The sequence below is a fragment of the Patiria miniata genome, unplaced genomic scaffold (assembly GCF_015706575.1).
Source record: "Patiria miniata isolate m_02_andy unplaced genomic scaffold, ASM1570657v1 HiC_scaffold_6, whole genome shotgun sequence".
NCBI classification, from domain to species: domain Eukaryota; kingdom Metazoa; phylum Echinodermata; class Asteroidea; order Valvatida; family Asterinidae; genus Patiria; species Patiria miniata.
In genome coordinates this window covers 16,348,563-16,365,214 of record NW_024037073.1, presented here as the reverse complement: position 1 = coordinate 16,365,214, position 16,652 = coordinate 16,348,563, and the positions used below count along the sequence as shown (strand labels likewise).

The 16,652-nt window shown below is 41.3% G+C and overlaps 2 protein-coding genes across 2 annotated transcripts in view; both read right to left on the bottom strand.

Moving 5' to 3' along the window:
- Positions 1–3,343, bottom strand: part of LOC119743097 (membrane metallo-endopeptidase-like 1) — a 45,958-nt gene extending 42,615 nt beyond the window's left edge. The window contains exon 1 of the mRNA XM_038219450.1: positions 2,055–3,343. Coding sequence (XP_038075378.1) covers positions 2,055–2,223 — 169 coding nt within the window. The 5' untranslated portion in view covers positions 2,224–3,343. The remainder of the gene's footprint in view (positions 1–2,054) is intronic.
- Positions 3,344–9,303: 5,960 nt separating this feature from the next.
- LOC119742484 (sterile alpha motif domain-containing protein 3-like) lies at positions 9,304–16,128 on the bottom strand. Its single transcript, XM_038218424.1, has 7 exons — positions 15,489–16,128; positions 14,883–15,050; positions 14,083–14,182; positions 13,088–13,465; positions 11,797–11,974; positions 11,152–11,237; positions 9,304–10,531 (listed from the first exon to the last, which is right to left on the bottom strand). Exons 1-7 carry the CDS (start codon positions 15,809–15,811, stop codon positions 10,253–10,255), a joined length of 1,512 nt encoding a protein of 503 aa, XP_038074352.1. The 5' UTR covers positions 15,812–16,128; the 3' UTR covers positions 9,304–10,252.
- Positions 16,129–16,652: the final 524 nt, after the last annotated feature.

Here is a 16,652-nt window from a genome sequence, read left to right as displayed (position 1 = left end):
TTCACAGCATTCTGACAATAACCAATAAGTTGTAATTGTACAACCATTCTACTGTGTTAAATTAAATAAGCCCTAATTATCAATTTAAACAAGACAGAATGTCTCTCATTACACCCCTGCTTGTTATTTCCGCTTGTTTCGTTGTAATTTCACGTTCCTGCACGAGATTGTAATGGTCACCTCTTGCCTTTCTGCGCGTGTATGCCTACTGCGTTGGTGACCTAATAGGGAATATCGCAGCCACCCCTGACAACGCGTGCCTAGCGTCCGCCAATTAATTATTACACGGCCTCTCAAACGGGCAGAAGTGTTCATTATAAACCGCGGCGATTGCGCCGAGGAGGACTGTATTTTCTGCCTAGGTGTGGGAGGCCAAGGTTTTAAAAACAAAATCCGGGGAGTCGAAAACCCAGCTAGTACCAGCATAATAAATGACCCGGGAGGATTTCGTACAAGTTGCAATGGTGGAGATTGTGTTGGAAGGAGATCAGGTCGACACAATCAACTTAAGATCTTCGACCTCATTAGAAGTGTTTAGATATTATGTTTACTTTGGTAAAGTATCATAATAATAATGTACTAATGCAATACTTATATAGCGCTTTATAACAAAGGTCTCGAAGCGCTTTACAATTAGTATCCCTGTTAAGTCATCAGAAATGAGATGAATTTTCTGCAGCAGCTCCAGATGAGCCTTCACAGGTACCCATTTATACTCATGGGTGGAGAGAGACGATTGTAAGGGTCATGTTTCCCGACTGCATCATGTTCCCCGACAGGGTTCCAGCCCACGTACCGTGGCACATTATAATCGAACACCGTAACCATTGGACCACAGCGCTCCATGCTTCGAGACATGAACACCAGTATCATGACCCATGGCTAGATTTGCGTTCGTACTCCCAAGTGTGGGTTCTAAAATCTTCAAACTCTTTGACAGACTTCAAACTCCTTGACAGACTTATCACGGAGAAATAATTACGGCAAAATATCCTGCATAAAAGACACTCGCACTTTATCAGGTGTGTATCAGCTTGATCCTCCATCGTTTTAGACGCGGCTGTTGAAGACAATATTCCATATCTTTTTTTTTTTTACAAAAGGAGAAAGACATCCTGTGCAGCCAGCAAAACCGAAGGCGGACGATAATTAATTACAAGGTTGCGTATCGACATAGGGCCGGGTGATTTCTGTTATAGTCCATTCGGGTCGTATAATTAAACAAGGAGTATTTTGATGTTTAATTTATTTTAAAACTTAAAGATAAAATAGCTTCATAATTCAATTTAAAAACTGTTAAATTCCCCTTGAGTTGTTACACTTTGGAAATTGGATGACAAAAGAACAGTTATTTTTTGTCATGGAACAACAGAACATCAATGATTGTATAGCACTCTGTTAACACTCGGACTTTAATCCCCGCTCAGAATTCGTCAAAAAATAACGTCAAACTCTCCCGTTGTGTAATTCTTTTCGAGGGTCTAACCATGCGAGTAACAAGTCCCATACTATTTTCACTGCTGCTCAGTTATGCGAAAAATGCCGCTGAAAAACAAATTGGTTCATCGCCTTGTGACCTTGCGATAGTAGTATCCGTATTTATTGTTATTAAAAAAAAAATCGCGATGAAGAACCGCGTACTGAAGTCCGGTCATTCGCATTCTTTTGAGGCCATCTTTTCTTATCGCCACAGATCTGTTTTGATACCTCAGGAATGTTTATCCATAAACTAGATCAACATAGTTGTGACGACTTTACTTGAGAATCAATCCGATTTTTTTATTTATTAAATGACGACAAATAAAGCTTTTGTCGATGTGTTGACACAATTCTTTCACGAGCCCGCACGCGCCCGCTCACCCGAAACTATATAAGGTAATCGTGTGTCTCTTCAATGGCTTGTCAATAATTGTCAAAGCTGTCATGTAATTTCGCAGGTGGAAATGGACTTTAGTTTCGCTCTGGTGATGGGGCATTGTTCTTGGGCGATATTTGTCGGGATGCAACGCAGGTAAAATGCTTGGACAGGTTGAAGTAAAAAAAAAATGTCTTACCTTTTCTGTCCGTAATATGCTCGTGGAGTAGTACGGCGACCAAGGACAGGGCGACGACGCTCAAGAGTACGGAGAGGGCTAGTAGACGGCGCTCCAGGCCGGTCCGGCGGCGGTACCACGAGGGTCGCTTCCAGTGCACACTGTTGGGCTTGGTTACGATACCATCCATCGTGAGTTGCAGTTGGTGTCCGCGGTGTTCCCTTGCCACGAGTACTAGGATCCGAATAAATATCAGAGTTAAACTCAACTCGGCACTGAGATCTTATTGGTGTCCAATGCTCCGAGATGGCTATCCTCTTTCTGTGACTGCTCAGTTTTCGGCGGGGTGGGGGTTCAATTATTCCCTCTTTGATGAGATGTTCCACTTCGAGGATCACACGTTCAAAACAACCACCGAAGGCCAGTCAGTGACGTCTATGAGTCGCTAAAATTGAAACCACCCGTGTTGGCTTATTGTCTTCCTCTGTGTTATTGAGATCCGGAAAACCCGTTTGGTTTATAGCTTTTTTTCAGTGAGGATTTGCAGACGAAAGAGCGATAATCAGTGCAGGTTACTTCAATACTCTAGCATCCGCACAGGGGTTTGCTATTCAAGTGACCGTCCCACTCAGATGAAGATTATCTCGGTCGAGGTGTGACACCGATGAAAACGAAAGGATGATTCTTGTTTACGGGCACACCGGATTACAACAGTCCGCGAAAACTCGGCAGGTACACGCGGGGGCGGTCTCGTGTGATGGCGGGCCGCTTTGACGAGCCGACCACAGGTGCCGTCTGGAAGTAGGGGACTCCCCACGATGCCGCTGATGAAGATGATGGTCGCAGTGGCGATAATGATGATGCAGACGCTACAAATACCATCACGTCTGACACCTTCTCCGATGCAAACCAATGAACGTCTTGAGGTTGAGCTCTCTGCGCAACAACAGTCAGTTCAGTTGTGTAATGAAACTATCTACGCACACACAGCACAGGGACCTCGGCAGTAGATTCCTCGCTCACAGGTGGACAAACTGTGTGTATTGTGTACAGTGCTGCCGAGCGCAAAGTGTGACTGCACACGCGCCTGCGACGAGTGACCGATAAATACTGCGCGTCCGGATACCGCAGGGCGTGTTGGTTGCTAGCGAGCGACCAAACTTCGCTGGGCTCCCATCATTATAGACCGCCGAGTCACCGTGCATGATCCGAACCGCGCAATGAGTGAAACCCAAGATGGACAGATGTTGCGCCGTAGGATGTACGGTTGCCCCACCGTGTGTCTTTAAAGGGCGTGCGCTCAAGCAATTTCTCGAGCAAATTCTTTACAGTTTCAGCAGGACACATTTGCATCAGTCAGCACTTTCATTTCGGCAAATTTCATGCATGGGGAGAGCTGGATAAGCAAACTCGGTAAGCACCTGCGCATGCTCACTTTGTCACCACAGGCGTCATTTACACTTCACTATAAAAAAAAATAGGCGCTAACCTTAGCCATGTTTGGTGGCAGCGAGCGCCGAATTACGTTGCCGAGCACAGATGACCCAATAGCTACTGAAGTGGGGCACGGTAAGGGGTATGCCACATAGGGAAGTGACGTCATAGTACAATGTACGTAAATACTTTGACGTGATGCGTGCGAGAAATTCCACAGTCATGCCAGCAAGAGAAAGAATAATATAATGTGGTCGTTGCCAATGACATTTAGTTGTCCCCTCCAAATAAATGTGTCATGTATTTAATTGTATTTTCAATGTAATGCACCAAACTTCATTAGAACCATGCGGAGCTCTGTACTTCTGTATCGAAATAGACGATCGAACCATCGAAGTGACGGGAAGGTGAACAGCAATTATCATTTGAGTTTAACATTTGCAATTAAACGTACTTACCGATAACGAGAAAATCCTTGCTCAAAGTGAAGACAGGACTGGTACCAAATAGGCTACCCTGTGAAATTATTCCGCCTAAAATGGTATCATTCGGTCTGGAACAAAATTGAAGGTGGTTTAAGAAAATGTCCGCGCGGGTACGATTTTTTACGTGTATTAGTAACGGAAGTCATTTTATACGAGACCCCAAAAATTATGCATACGTTTTCTCTGTTTTGTCAAAATGTGTAGTATCCACTGAGCTGAAACTTCAACAAAGTTAGTTGGTATGCACCCTTGTTACGTTTCAATAGAGTAATTTTGTTGCTTCAAACGAAAACAAAATATGTACAAAAACACATGCTCCAAGATTACATTTAAGAAATTATTCTACAACTTTGATGACGATATTTCTGAGCGAAGAGACAAAGGAACATCAAGGGCGGATCCAGAACCAAATTTTTGGGTGCCAAGAGGGCTCAAGTAATTTTTTTCTCAAAAAAGGGAAGGGGACGTGCGCTGTTTCCACATTGTAAAACAAAAAAGGCATGTGTAGCTGATCGCTTTCGAGGGAGACAATAAATTTATTTCCTAAAAATTTAAGACAAGAAGGGTCCTTCACTCCTCTGGTTAAAGGGAATATACATCATTTGCTTTTGCTGTAATTTTCAGAAATGGATGGAATTGGGGGGTTGAAAATATATAGCAAATATAGTTACACTGACTTTTTTGAGGTTTTGGGTTCGAAAATGCTATAAAAACCAAGAAAAACAATCATTTTCCTGTAGTCTGGTTCCCTGACTCCATTTAAGAAGAAACAGAGCAGTTTACATATATTGGGGAATTGTAAGGTCAGGGAACCAGTCTAGCTGGCTTGTACCCGTTCATAGGTGTGTAATCGATTGCAAACAAGTGCGATGGTCAACTGGGGCCAGTATTTGAAGAAAAAAAAACAGTTTTTTTCCAACGCTGATCGGCCGATCAGCGTTGGAAATTGATACAAAAATACCACTTTTCTTGAAAATGACAGTATACCAGGTGCCATGATTTTACAGGATGCTTTACACTTTCATTCACTAACAGTCAAGCAAGTATTTCAAAATGATTTGGTAGTTTTATTTTTTGATGTTTGCAAATGTTGTATTTTCCCTTTAAAAAAAAAATGTTGAGGGGATGGCCCCGCTGGCCCCCAGGCCTGATGGATCCGCCAATGGGGAACATATACAATCTGTACTACCAACCCGCTGACCCACCTTTAAGGTGTAACTGCCGAAATACCAAAGTACGTCGCAGGCGCCTATACCGCCGCAAGGATGGAATTCCAGTATTCCCATACCATTGTGTTAGGCCGTTTTGGTATTTTTCTCCTACAAAAATATTTAGATGTCAGGATACAACAAGCAGACACCCACCTGTTCTTGTCTTACCCCCTCAGTTTTTTTTGGTTTTTTTTGCAGGTGTGTGAAGCTGAGGATTGATTTTAAAAATACGGTCGGCTAGACATTGCCTACAGCTCACACAATACCTTAAGAATGTTGGGGGGGGGGGCGAGGGGAGGGAGGTATATGAAATGTCTTTGTTCCCGTGCAGGTGACTTTCAAATGCACATGTTCAGGCAAATGTTTGGTCTTTTACGGTGCCGAACCACATGTGACACCATGCGCGTTTTAGATGATGACGAATTTTTCCTGAAGTGAAATGAACTTTAAAAACTAATCAGAGTTGTTTAGGGCCGAGTGCAAAGAGGTGCGAAAATATAAGATACTGGCTTTCGGTTGGATTGGTAATTCAGTTTAGAAACGTAGGCCTGCTAGCTCTATGGTTTAATAATGAATGTTTATGAGTGCAGTGGTGTAAGAACAATTTCATGAGGTGACGGATGGAAAGTTCGCCTCGTGGAATGGAACATTCCATCTGTCACCTCATCATTTTGCACGAATGTGAAACATTCATTATTTACTTTATACAGCACATGAATATATCCTCGTCATTGGTCAGAGCCACCTAACATAGAGTGACTGTGCAATATAACTCCTCACCGTGAAACAGAACTTCTATATTTACGGTGCGGCTTGGCCGGGACTACTTATTCAATGACATGTGATCCGCGACCCACCAATTAGATGACGGGGATTTAATCAGGCATTGCATAATGTCACCGAAGCGAAAGCCTCTCTATCGTTCTAATCCCATGCGGCGCTGCGAGCGGGCTTATACAGGGGGGGGGGGGGGGGGGGGGTTAAAAAAAAACAACTCTGTCAAATTTTTGGTTCATAGAAATTCATTCAAAAGAATGCACCCCCCCATACTCTGACACTCAAAAAAATTGAACTAGTAATAATGTCCGCCAGTGCACAAAATACGGAGAGAGCCAGCTTTGTCAGGGGGTATTTTGTGCAAAATTCTTTAATATTGTGTCAAATCGTCGGATTTGAATATCGCCCCCCCCCCCCCCAATTGATTTTACGAGGCCAAGCGTCCAGACAAAACCAACCTGTTTCCATTTCAGCAATGAGTTGCTGATGACCCCCCCCCCCCCCACCTCGGCACAAATTCATGGATCCGCCCATGCCTATATTATAATTATTAACATTATTGGTACTTAGGAGGCATCTTTTAATTAAAGGCTATTCGTATTATAAAATGTATTCACCTTGTGGGAGAGCGTTGCACGAGGAAGGCTGAGCCTCACGTGACCAATCTGCCGGTTCTGCCAAAGCGGCTTTACTTGGATTTGTTTGGAAAAACAAACATGACGTTGCGTGTGACCAAAAATAAACGGATCGTTCGGAATTTGTGCATGTCTACTTTGTTTAGGGGGTATTGTCAGCAGGGGTGGGCCATTTGGAGGCTACGAAAACTTGTGCCAAAGATCCCACGAAGTAGTTGGGTGTAGGCCTAAATTTGGTGAAATAAGGGAGCCACTTTGTCGTCATTTATCAACCTCCGGAAGCAGGCCCGGATTACCCAATAGGCACAGTGGGCATGCACTGTGCTTAGGGCCTACGAAAACTTTAGGGGCCTACCAAAACTTGGGGGAGGGCCTACGAACATACCGCAGTGTGCCATAAAACACATAGGCCTACCCACGGAGACACACCCACGCGCAGAGAAAAGTTTTTAAAACAGTTTTAGGGTCTCTCTCAGAATTTTCGATTTTGTGTGCATTGGCCCTGCGTATAAAATGTACGTGTAAAGTCTGTCGTTCTGAAGCACGGTGCCAACCAAGGGCGTCGATCGGTGGGGAACGGGCCCGGGACTGATCAAATCAGGTTTTGCCCTGATGTCGTTCAGGGCACTGATGTCGTTCCTCAACGATTTTCGTCCCTGAATAAAAATATGTAGCCTGCGTTTAAATGATGATCTTGTGCTAAAACTTTGGCAGTCGTCGGAAATTGCCTCAGGTCGCACCACGGGGCGCCTACAATCCATTTTTTTCAGGGGCCCTTAAGCGGGCCCTGAACCCCGCGCCTTTTAAATAATAATAATAATAACCGTATTTATAAAGCGCCTTTTCCAAAGGATACAAAGCAGCAAAGGAGGCTTCGCACTCGCACACTCAGTACTGATCAAGATACCCCTACTTTGAGAAGCGAATGACGCCCTCGAGAATTGGTGCCAACATGCTGTTAGAGCTGTTAGTTTGGCCTAGCTTGATTTGTACAGCCCCCCCCCCCCCCCCCCCCACAAAAGTGTGTTCTGGATCCGTCCTTCACTGTTAAAATTAATTCGTCAATTTGACTTGAAAATATTAGTCCACAACAGTGTCTCATACGACTAATTAAAACAAGTCACATAGTGTCGATTACTAATGAAAATTTGTCACATCTGACATGAATACGCTAGTCCTATGACAAGATAAAAACCCGCTTCATACGACTAATCTTGAGTCCAGCGACTTTCGCGCTTAGTAATTAAATCTGTGACTAATGATGCTATAGTCGGGTGACTAGCTAGCTTTGACTAATTAACAGTAGTCAGAAGGAGTTTGATTACTAATAAAACTTTGTCACATCCCGACAAGAAACTATTAGTCATACGACAATACCAGAAACTAGTCTTAAATGACTTATTTTAAGTCCAGCGACTCTTGAACTTAGTAGTTAAACCTCTGACTAATAACAATAGTCTTGTTACTAATTAGCTTTGAGTGATTAACAGTTAGTAATTCAGAAATCTGAAATGATCACATTAGTTATACAGCTTTTCGGCAGTGGCAGATCCATAGTAGCGGGGGGGGGGGTAGTGGGGCCTGGTTTTGAGGGGGGGCTGTCCATGACTGGACTGGTTTTCCTCGGGGGGGGGGGGGGGGCTGGTAGTGGTTAAGGTTATGAATGATGGAGAAGGGGGTGGGGGTAGAGTGGCACAGCACATGAAGACTAATTTGCACACAAAGTTCAGTACGTGAACGCTGTACTATTGTTGGTCCAAGGAGAGGAATTGGGATTATTATGCATGCCACTCAAAGTACTGCTCTCTGGATCTGCCACTGCATGATACTCATACTCCACCTGTAAGACAAGAGACAAAAAGACAACTGAAATCAGTTTCCTGTGAAACATGCCATTTAATTGGATAACATTTTCCTGTCCAATTCATAAATACATTGTACAACAAATGAATGGATGGAGCTCCCAGAATTTCATATGTGTTATACTGGATAACATTAAACTGAATTAAGAACTTTCAACAAGTAATCAACGACAGAGTGCTTTGCAGGTGTACAATGATTTGCTTCTTAAATGTTTGAAATGTGCTCCCATATGCCTTGAACGATGAAATACATTTTGAATACACCTGACGTTTTCTGAGGTTTAGAGGGTATGCATTCTAAAGTGGAACATATTCGATCTCTAAATCAATACATATTCTGTTCAATTTTGGTAAGTTCATTAACTGGGTATGAAGCATGACTTTAATTCAGCACGCACTTCATTCTAAAGAGTGACACTATACATGTATGACTGGTACTTTAGAAAAGCTCAATTAATCTAACAAAAGTTCATGTAATGAAAAATTAAACTGAAAGTCCCCAAAATGATAAAACCTGTGTTTCTATAAATTTATGAGCATTGGGTGGGAGGGTGGCAAACATTACATGGATTTCCAACCCTCTAAAAAAAATATTTTAGGACTTTGATGCCAAAAGAACAAAGAAGCACTGATACTTTGGAAAACTGAATGCACATTAAAATTTGATCTAAAAAACAAGAACAAGTTCTTGGAGAAATAAGTAAAATTGTCCCGCAAAGATAATCAGGCGTGAAACTTTACAATTTGAATACAATATTTTATAAATGCTGATGAATGTATGCTGCATACATGTATGTGATCCAGTAAACAAACTGTAAGAGTTGAGCAAAAATACCAAAGGCTTTCTGTAATAAACTCTAAAAGACATCAGGGTATTTTTATGTGCAGTGACCCAATTCAAGTCTTTTCATTTCATTTGCAGCATCTCTGACCTCAATGGAAAGTCTTTCAGGAGTGTTTTCTATGGAAAATCATGAGTGCCGTTAAAATTTGCAGCTGCTTGATCTTTTTTCAGTAACGTATTAACATGTTTTAAAAAACATTTAAAACCTTTTGCTTTACATACAGTTCAAAGTGCAGTAAAACAGTGAAAAGATTCCAAAAGATAACAGTGTTTTGCATTAATTAATGTGCTATCCGCTGTTATGAGGGTCAAGTCAGTTTAAGTTATTAAGCCATGCTTGCATTGGATGTTATAGTTAAACTGTCTGAGATGATGGCTACTTTACCCATTTCAAGTACAGTGTGGACAGCCTGGGAACTCCCCTCTCAGTTATGCTTGCCTGTATCCAGTGGCTACTTTTACTAAGACAGTAATGTGCGAGTTGGTAAACAGCATGGAAACCTGTACATTCCACCACAGCAAGGTCACAATGCACAAGAACTCTGAGCATGCGCTGCACAGGAGTTTGTTGTGCTCATGTACTATGTACGTGTTGACTTTTGATGTCATGTCAGATATAATATGGATAACATTAGAAATCTTGTAATTTGCAACAATCTATTATTCACTGGTTTCAGTGAACAATGTTCAACCTGATCAAACATGTCAAACGTTACAACAAATGGGAATAATATTGCTTGGGGAATTTTGGCCAGCTCAGTTATATGTATTTTATACTCTGGGTAAGATCCCTCCAATCAAACATCCAAGTGCAAACAAACGGCAGGATTTACCCATTGGAAATTTTCACATCGTCCAGATACATTTCACACAAAAAACAAGTAAGTCCATTGCAAACACAGCTTTGATAAGAAAGTAAGGGGCTTATTCCAATAAACTGCATGCACGTTTACATGAAGATTAAATGTATTCTACATGAGTTGACTGAGTTTCTCCAGAAGGGAGATCACAACTCTCTCAGGCTTCAAGTTATCCTGGATATTAAGAACTCCCTTCTGGAAAAATGTCAGTGTCCTCTTGAGACGGGTGGGGTAAGCTAAATTGAAAACATAGAAACTTGCGAGGTAGACTGCCATGGCTGAGAGCACATCTTTTGACGAGCTCACAATCGTCCCATCGATCTCTACACTGAAGGTGCTGCATGAGGCCAAATCTTCTTCGTCACCACATATTATTGGCACACCGTCTGTCTGTAGATACAAAACAAACACAAGTGAGGAATGTAGGCTTGTACATGTAATTGAGGTGATTTAAATTAAGGCTGAAAAAAAACCCCACCAGCTAGACCACGTACAACAGGGGTAGTGATTTCTAAAGATTGCGAGGGTGGCGGGGGGGGGGGGGGGGGAGTAGTGACCTGGCACACATGGCCCAAAACTCTGACAGGCATACCCAGCAAAACATCTTCAAAAAAATTACCCAAATTTTTCCCCATCAAGATTTTTTTGGTAAAAAGATGAGATGGTATTTGCGTCAGGGTAAAATGTAAAGATGTTGGCATCTACGTTGGCACATCTGTTGACTTCCCTGCCATGTCTATGTGTGGTTGTCAAGCAGCACCAATCGGGTCACAACCTTCTCAGGTTTTGATCTGCAATGCTCTGCTGCAAATTTAGTGAGGGTCGACTGTTCAAAAGCCGTGCGAACAAGGATAATCCTAAGTGTTGAACAGATAATCCCATTCACCATGGACACATGGGACTTTTGAGCCCTGTCGTAAATGGGAGCAGTAAGGAATGCTATGTATGTGAGTTCCACCAATCAAATGACAAGGATCTGCATGTCAGTTATATAAACATGTTTAACTTACTGCTTCCTCTCCAAACACGATCATGTCTTTGACCTGCTCCTTCAGCAAGCATGGTATCCCAAGAGCTGCAGCAGTGCAAGTTGCTTCTGTAAAAAAAAAGCTCAAAATTACTTCTAATAAGAAACAATGGGCTGATTTAGAGTCATCAAAAAATCATTATCAATTTTTTTCCAGTGTTTGTGAATGCAATGTTTTAGCCTATAGTTAACACAAATGAGCAACAAGTTGTTTTTTGTTTATGCATTTATACCCACCCCCGAGACATACAAAAGTAGATCGAGCCTGTGTACACAGAGGCCCATGACTTATTGTCCCCTGTGCAGGACATCCAATTTAGAGCATGGACCCAAAACTCATCAAAAAAGTTCATTTTATTTACAACTGCCAACTAAAATGACCTGAAATTTTAATGAATAATATTAGGAGGGCGCGACATTTCAATCCTAGCAGAATCTTTCGATGAAGATATAGCCCATAAAAAGAATGTTTGCTAGGAGTAAAACATGGGGCCGTCCTAACGTTAATAAAATAGCCCAACTCAAAAACAGCCAAGTGCTACTTGCATATACACACCAGATAATATCTTAAACATTGCCAACATTATGGCCACAAACAACCCATCAAAATGGACCTACATATTATTACCTCTTCGACTCTTCTCCTCACGCTGAAGACCGATGGCTGACAGAGCCTCTTGAAGACAGGGTTGCTCCTTTTTCAAGTTCCTACTAAGCTCTATGATGGCACTCCCGTACTTCGTCAATCCTGCCTCGAGGAGTTCTTTTATCCCCTCTTCGTGAAGGCGTTTAAATTCATTCTGCATCTGTTGATTAGAAAGGATTTTTGAATGTAAAAAGTGGATGCTGATTTTCTCAGAAAGAGAAAGACGTTCTTTAGATCAGGATGTCAGGTCCTTCTAACTGCTATCAGTAATGTATTTTGGTAAACAATTTCTTGAGAAAGCTTTGGTCCGGCAATTGGCGGAATCTGTGACCATGCACTGGCAACCAAGCAATTCTTCAGTACCTGTGTATAATGGGAGAAATCAGAATCATTAGGACAAATCCTTTCGAGTCGCAGTGCCAGGCTGAATACTATACCTGTCTTAGAGTGCGAATCACATGGTGAATTGTGACATACTCTGATATAAACGTCATGGTCCTGTGGAAGAAATTAATGTGGTCCAGATGTATCTTGACACCAGATCCAGGGATGACAAGGTGATGTGGCAAACAGACAGGGTTTTTTTTGGTCACACATGAAGAGGCATGCAAACGAGGTGGCCATAGCAAAACCCATCACAGTGCCAAGTACCTATAGATAGTGTTTACCCAGGGAGGTAAGACTATTCATTGTACGAGTCTTATGCGGGTGCCAATATCACTGATTGCAGGAGTCATGTGTCCTGCCTTGGACAGGAATGTCATGGATATACAAATGCACATTGGGATCTGTGGGACAAGGGTTGGAGAAAACTGTCAAAGAACATGAACACGTGTATTATACAATGAGGTCATACCAGTCGACATGCAATTTCAATCAGTATTTTTATTTCATTCAAATGATTATTTACATTGGTGTATAAAGCATGCTTTTGCATAACTTTTGTAACCTCAAAGTAGAAAAATCCCAAAAAAGCCCAATCTGAGGCTGAATTTACCCATGCTCATTTCACACTACCATTTTCAACCCAGGCAAAATAAATCTCTACACTGGTCAAGAGCAGGGTTGAATTCAACCCATAGTGGAACTAATCTCCAGGTTGACAAAGGGTTATTAGTGGTTTCAAACATGTCAGTGTTAACATGGCACTTGTGTTCAAAATCTGTGTCAACTCAGAGATTGAGCTAGTGTAAAGGCTCTAAGATATACTTGGGCAATACCACAGCAAAGTGGGCATGACCGTCAAATTTACAAAAATGAAAATTCCACCAACCTCTTCTTCATCAAAAAGCCAGGGGTAGGTTTTCTGAATTGTCTCGATTGAGGCACCATCCTTTGTTATTTGCTGTCGCCGATCAGCAAGGGTCATGCTCATTGCAATCTTGATCCTGTCACAATCAGGCTTGCGTTTGGACGTCTCCTGTTTCATCCACTTGATATGAGCTGCAATGGATGCATCATCTTCTGAGGATGGCCTGGCTGGCTGGTAGTTAGCAATGCCCCACTGTGGTGGCGTTTTCTTGGTAGACTGGACCGCTGTTGGTTGGTTGTCTGCAGACTTCCTCTTGCGATGGAGGACAACAGGGACATTACTGTCCTCACGCCTTCGTGAGTTTGCAAACTTGTACTGTAGTCTGTACTTCCACAGGACCTGATATGAAAAAGAGCCTTGATAATTGATGAGCTTTTAAAAAAAAAATTTAGTATGAAATAGAAAACCGAGTGATCAAGCTGCGCAAAAGCACTGTTTAGTTGTTTGTTTTTGTTCAATGTCTTTGTACAGTTCTGCATAATCTCATTACAATTCTATAATGGCTCTACTTTACCATATTTCTCAAGAAAATGTACAGGAGACATTATTTTTATAAACTGTCATTGTTGGATTATAATTTAACGTCCCAATAGTACTTGGCAGCAAGGTATTTGAATTTTATGTGCAAACCGAGAAGTAGAATTTAGCTGACATGATGAATAAATAAATTGAATTGAATTGAATTGAACTATACACACTGGACAACTATTTGGAGAAATTAAAATTGCAATTAGATTTGTCATGCTTCTTCTGCAAACAAGACATGTTGCACAACAGAGCATCTTCTTCACTGGGAGAACATTATTGTACTATTTGTACAAGATACCTTGGTGAGATTTGGGTCAATTTCTTCCTCTGGAGGAATTTAGAGTGTTTGAAGTGTTTACACGGAATGCATTTCCATCAAATTTTGATGTTAAAGTAGAGTTTTAAATGAACACATAACTGTAACTCACTCTTGCATTATCCAACGACATGTCTGGCTGGCCCGCCAATTTGGTGAAGCGGTCAAACAACAACTGTATAATCTGGCTGTACTGCGTTGAAGTTGGGTAGCTGTTTTGAAATAGAAGGAAACATAAAACAGTGTTAGAAATGCAACAGAAACTGTGTCCATTTTTGGCTTGAGTTGTTGGGGGGAGGGGAATCTACTAGACCAATGGGTTATAGAAGCTCAAGAAATGGACTAGACCAGGAAGACATTTCCAGTGATTACTGACGTAATTCAACAAAAAAGTAGAGATGGAGAACTTGGGTGTTACTTGGAGTACCATTGATCAAATGTACCGATCATCTAACATAACAAAGATTTACTGTGTGTACACAAACACACACGCACACACACAGACTTGTTTCACATACCTAGTGTGGACTTTCCTTTCATTTCGTGTAGTTAAGGAACACCAGTGGAAAAACTCATTTTTCTCAAACTGTGAAAACTCTTACAACCCAATTTTTTTTCAATGATTCCCTTTAGTGTTTCTCTTCATTCTGCTACAGATAAACCTAACCCAAAAATGCCTCTAAACCTGTTTTCCAGAAATGGGGAAACACTGTGTGGACGTGGGCAAGTCCACACTTCGTCGCTGCTACCTACATTATGTGGACGTCTTTTGTTCGGAAGTCCACACTGCGTATGTAAGACAAGCTCAGGTATACTGCAAGTCACTTACACTTTTGGAAAAAATTTGACTCAACTGAAGAACTTCATTACATAATTTTGAAATGTAAAGATATATAAGTGATTCTAACTTACTAAGTGTACTTTCTAACGCTGCTGTAGATGGCCTCCAACATCGCAGATCTCTCCCCCTCCTTTAGAGCTTGGCCGTTCTCGAGTTTGGTAGAAATACTGGCAGGGAAGCTTGGTAGCCTGTAGTCCCTTACCCAATTGACAGAACTACACAATGTAGGTGATGATGTTCTGGGAAAAAGAAGATTCTTTACCTTAATACAATAGCATAACAGTTTCATTGTCCAGTTTCCATTGATTTTTAAAAAATTCATTCAATATTAAAAACAAAGGTCAGTCTGCATGTCATATTCCTTTAAAATTCATCGAAGTAACCTAGTCTGATGTTTGTGACAAGAATCCAAATTCATTATTCTATGTGTAATGAGCTATTAAACATTCCATGAAAAAAATAATCATTCCATCGTGGACAATTTCCGCAATTTCTCATGTTTTGACCAGATGTAAATTAACCTTTTCTCATGTATTTGTGGTATTTGATTTACATGAAATTCCCCTTACGTGAGTAAGTGTATGCTAGAGTCAGAAAGTGTGATGATGTTAACTCAAATTATGCAAACTTTTTGCACCCACATAAATATACACCCCAGAAAAGTGCCAAAAACTTACCCACATGAAGCAAGGGACACACTGGTTGGGATGTCATCCATAGGCCTACTGCCTGCATCTGCCATGTCTGCAAGCGCTATCTGGACTTTGCTGTTATGCTCCACTTCTTCATTGTCATCCTCACCATCGATCCAATCATCAAATCCTCGGTCCCATATCTTGACCTGGACATGGTCGACTGCCAAGTTGAATATCTCCGATGCTTTCTTTTTGATGTCCACAACACGCACCTGGTGGCTCCCATCAGGTTCATTACATTGAAATTGGACTTTTCTTTGTTGATTTCCATAGATCAACAGGAATCTATGTGGAAATATCAACATTTACATTCAATTGTTGAGAGAATGTATATGAATTACACGTACATGCAATTTCATTTCAAAATAATACATAACTGATCAGCTCCTGTCAGCAGCTTTTGTGAGTGCATGTACAGGTACAGTGTATTTGATTTTTCAAGCTCAAAACAAACCGTGTTCTACATGTATGATATATCAAAGTCTTTATAAAACTGTGACTTGACTTGAGGGTAATCAGAGTAAGAGATGGGTGCCTTTGCACTGAAACCGATTTGTCATTAAAATACTGCAATTACTTCTTCTTCTTTTTTTTAAAGTTTTCGACAATTTTTGAGAAATAATTAATGGTCCGGTTAACAGAGATGAGGTTAACAAGAGATCCCCAGATACACTGCAAAAAAAGTTTGAATGTAAAAAAAACATTTCTACTTTTTTGCAGTCAAAGTAGAAAGTACTGAGAAATCCTTCGAGAAAAATTATGCTGTGATCAAGACATCAGGCCCTCCTACCTTCCAGAAAGAAAAAAATAAATGGGAAAGTAATGTAAGAGTGCCACCAATAAAGTCCTCATTAGTGGTAAGTGAAAAGAAAAGAAGATGTGTTCCAACAGTGATGCAACTATCAGTCCTCTCTTCTTGTTGTTGACCACGTAAACATCACACGTTTGTTCTCTTATTGTGTCATGACTTGTTTACAACTCCAATGTTTGTATGTAATGACGTGGCACAACTATCCTTGTTCTTCCCAGGTTACTTTGGTAAACACCAAGTGAGTAATGGTCAAGCAGATCTGACACTTTCTTCACAACAAATTCCTCCGTAACAGTAAATTCATATCCATGGATGTGTGGTACATACCGAGTATT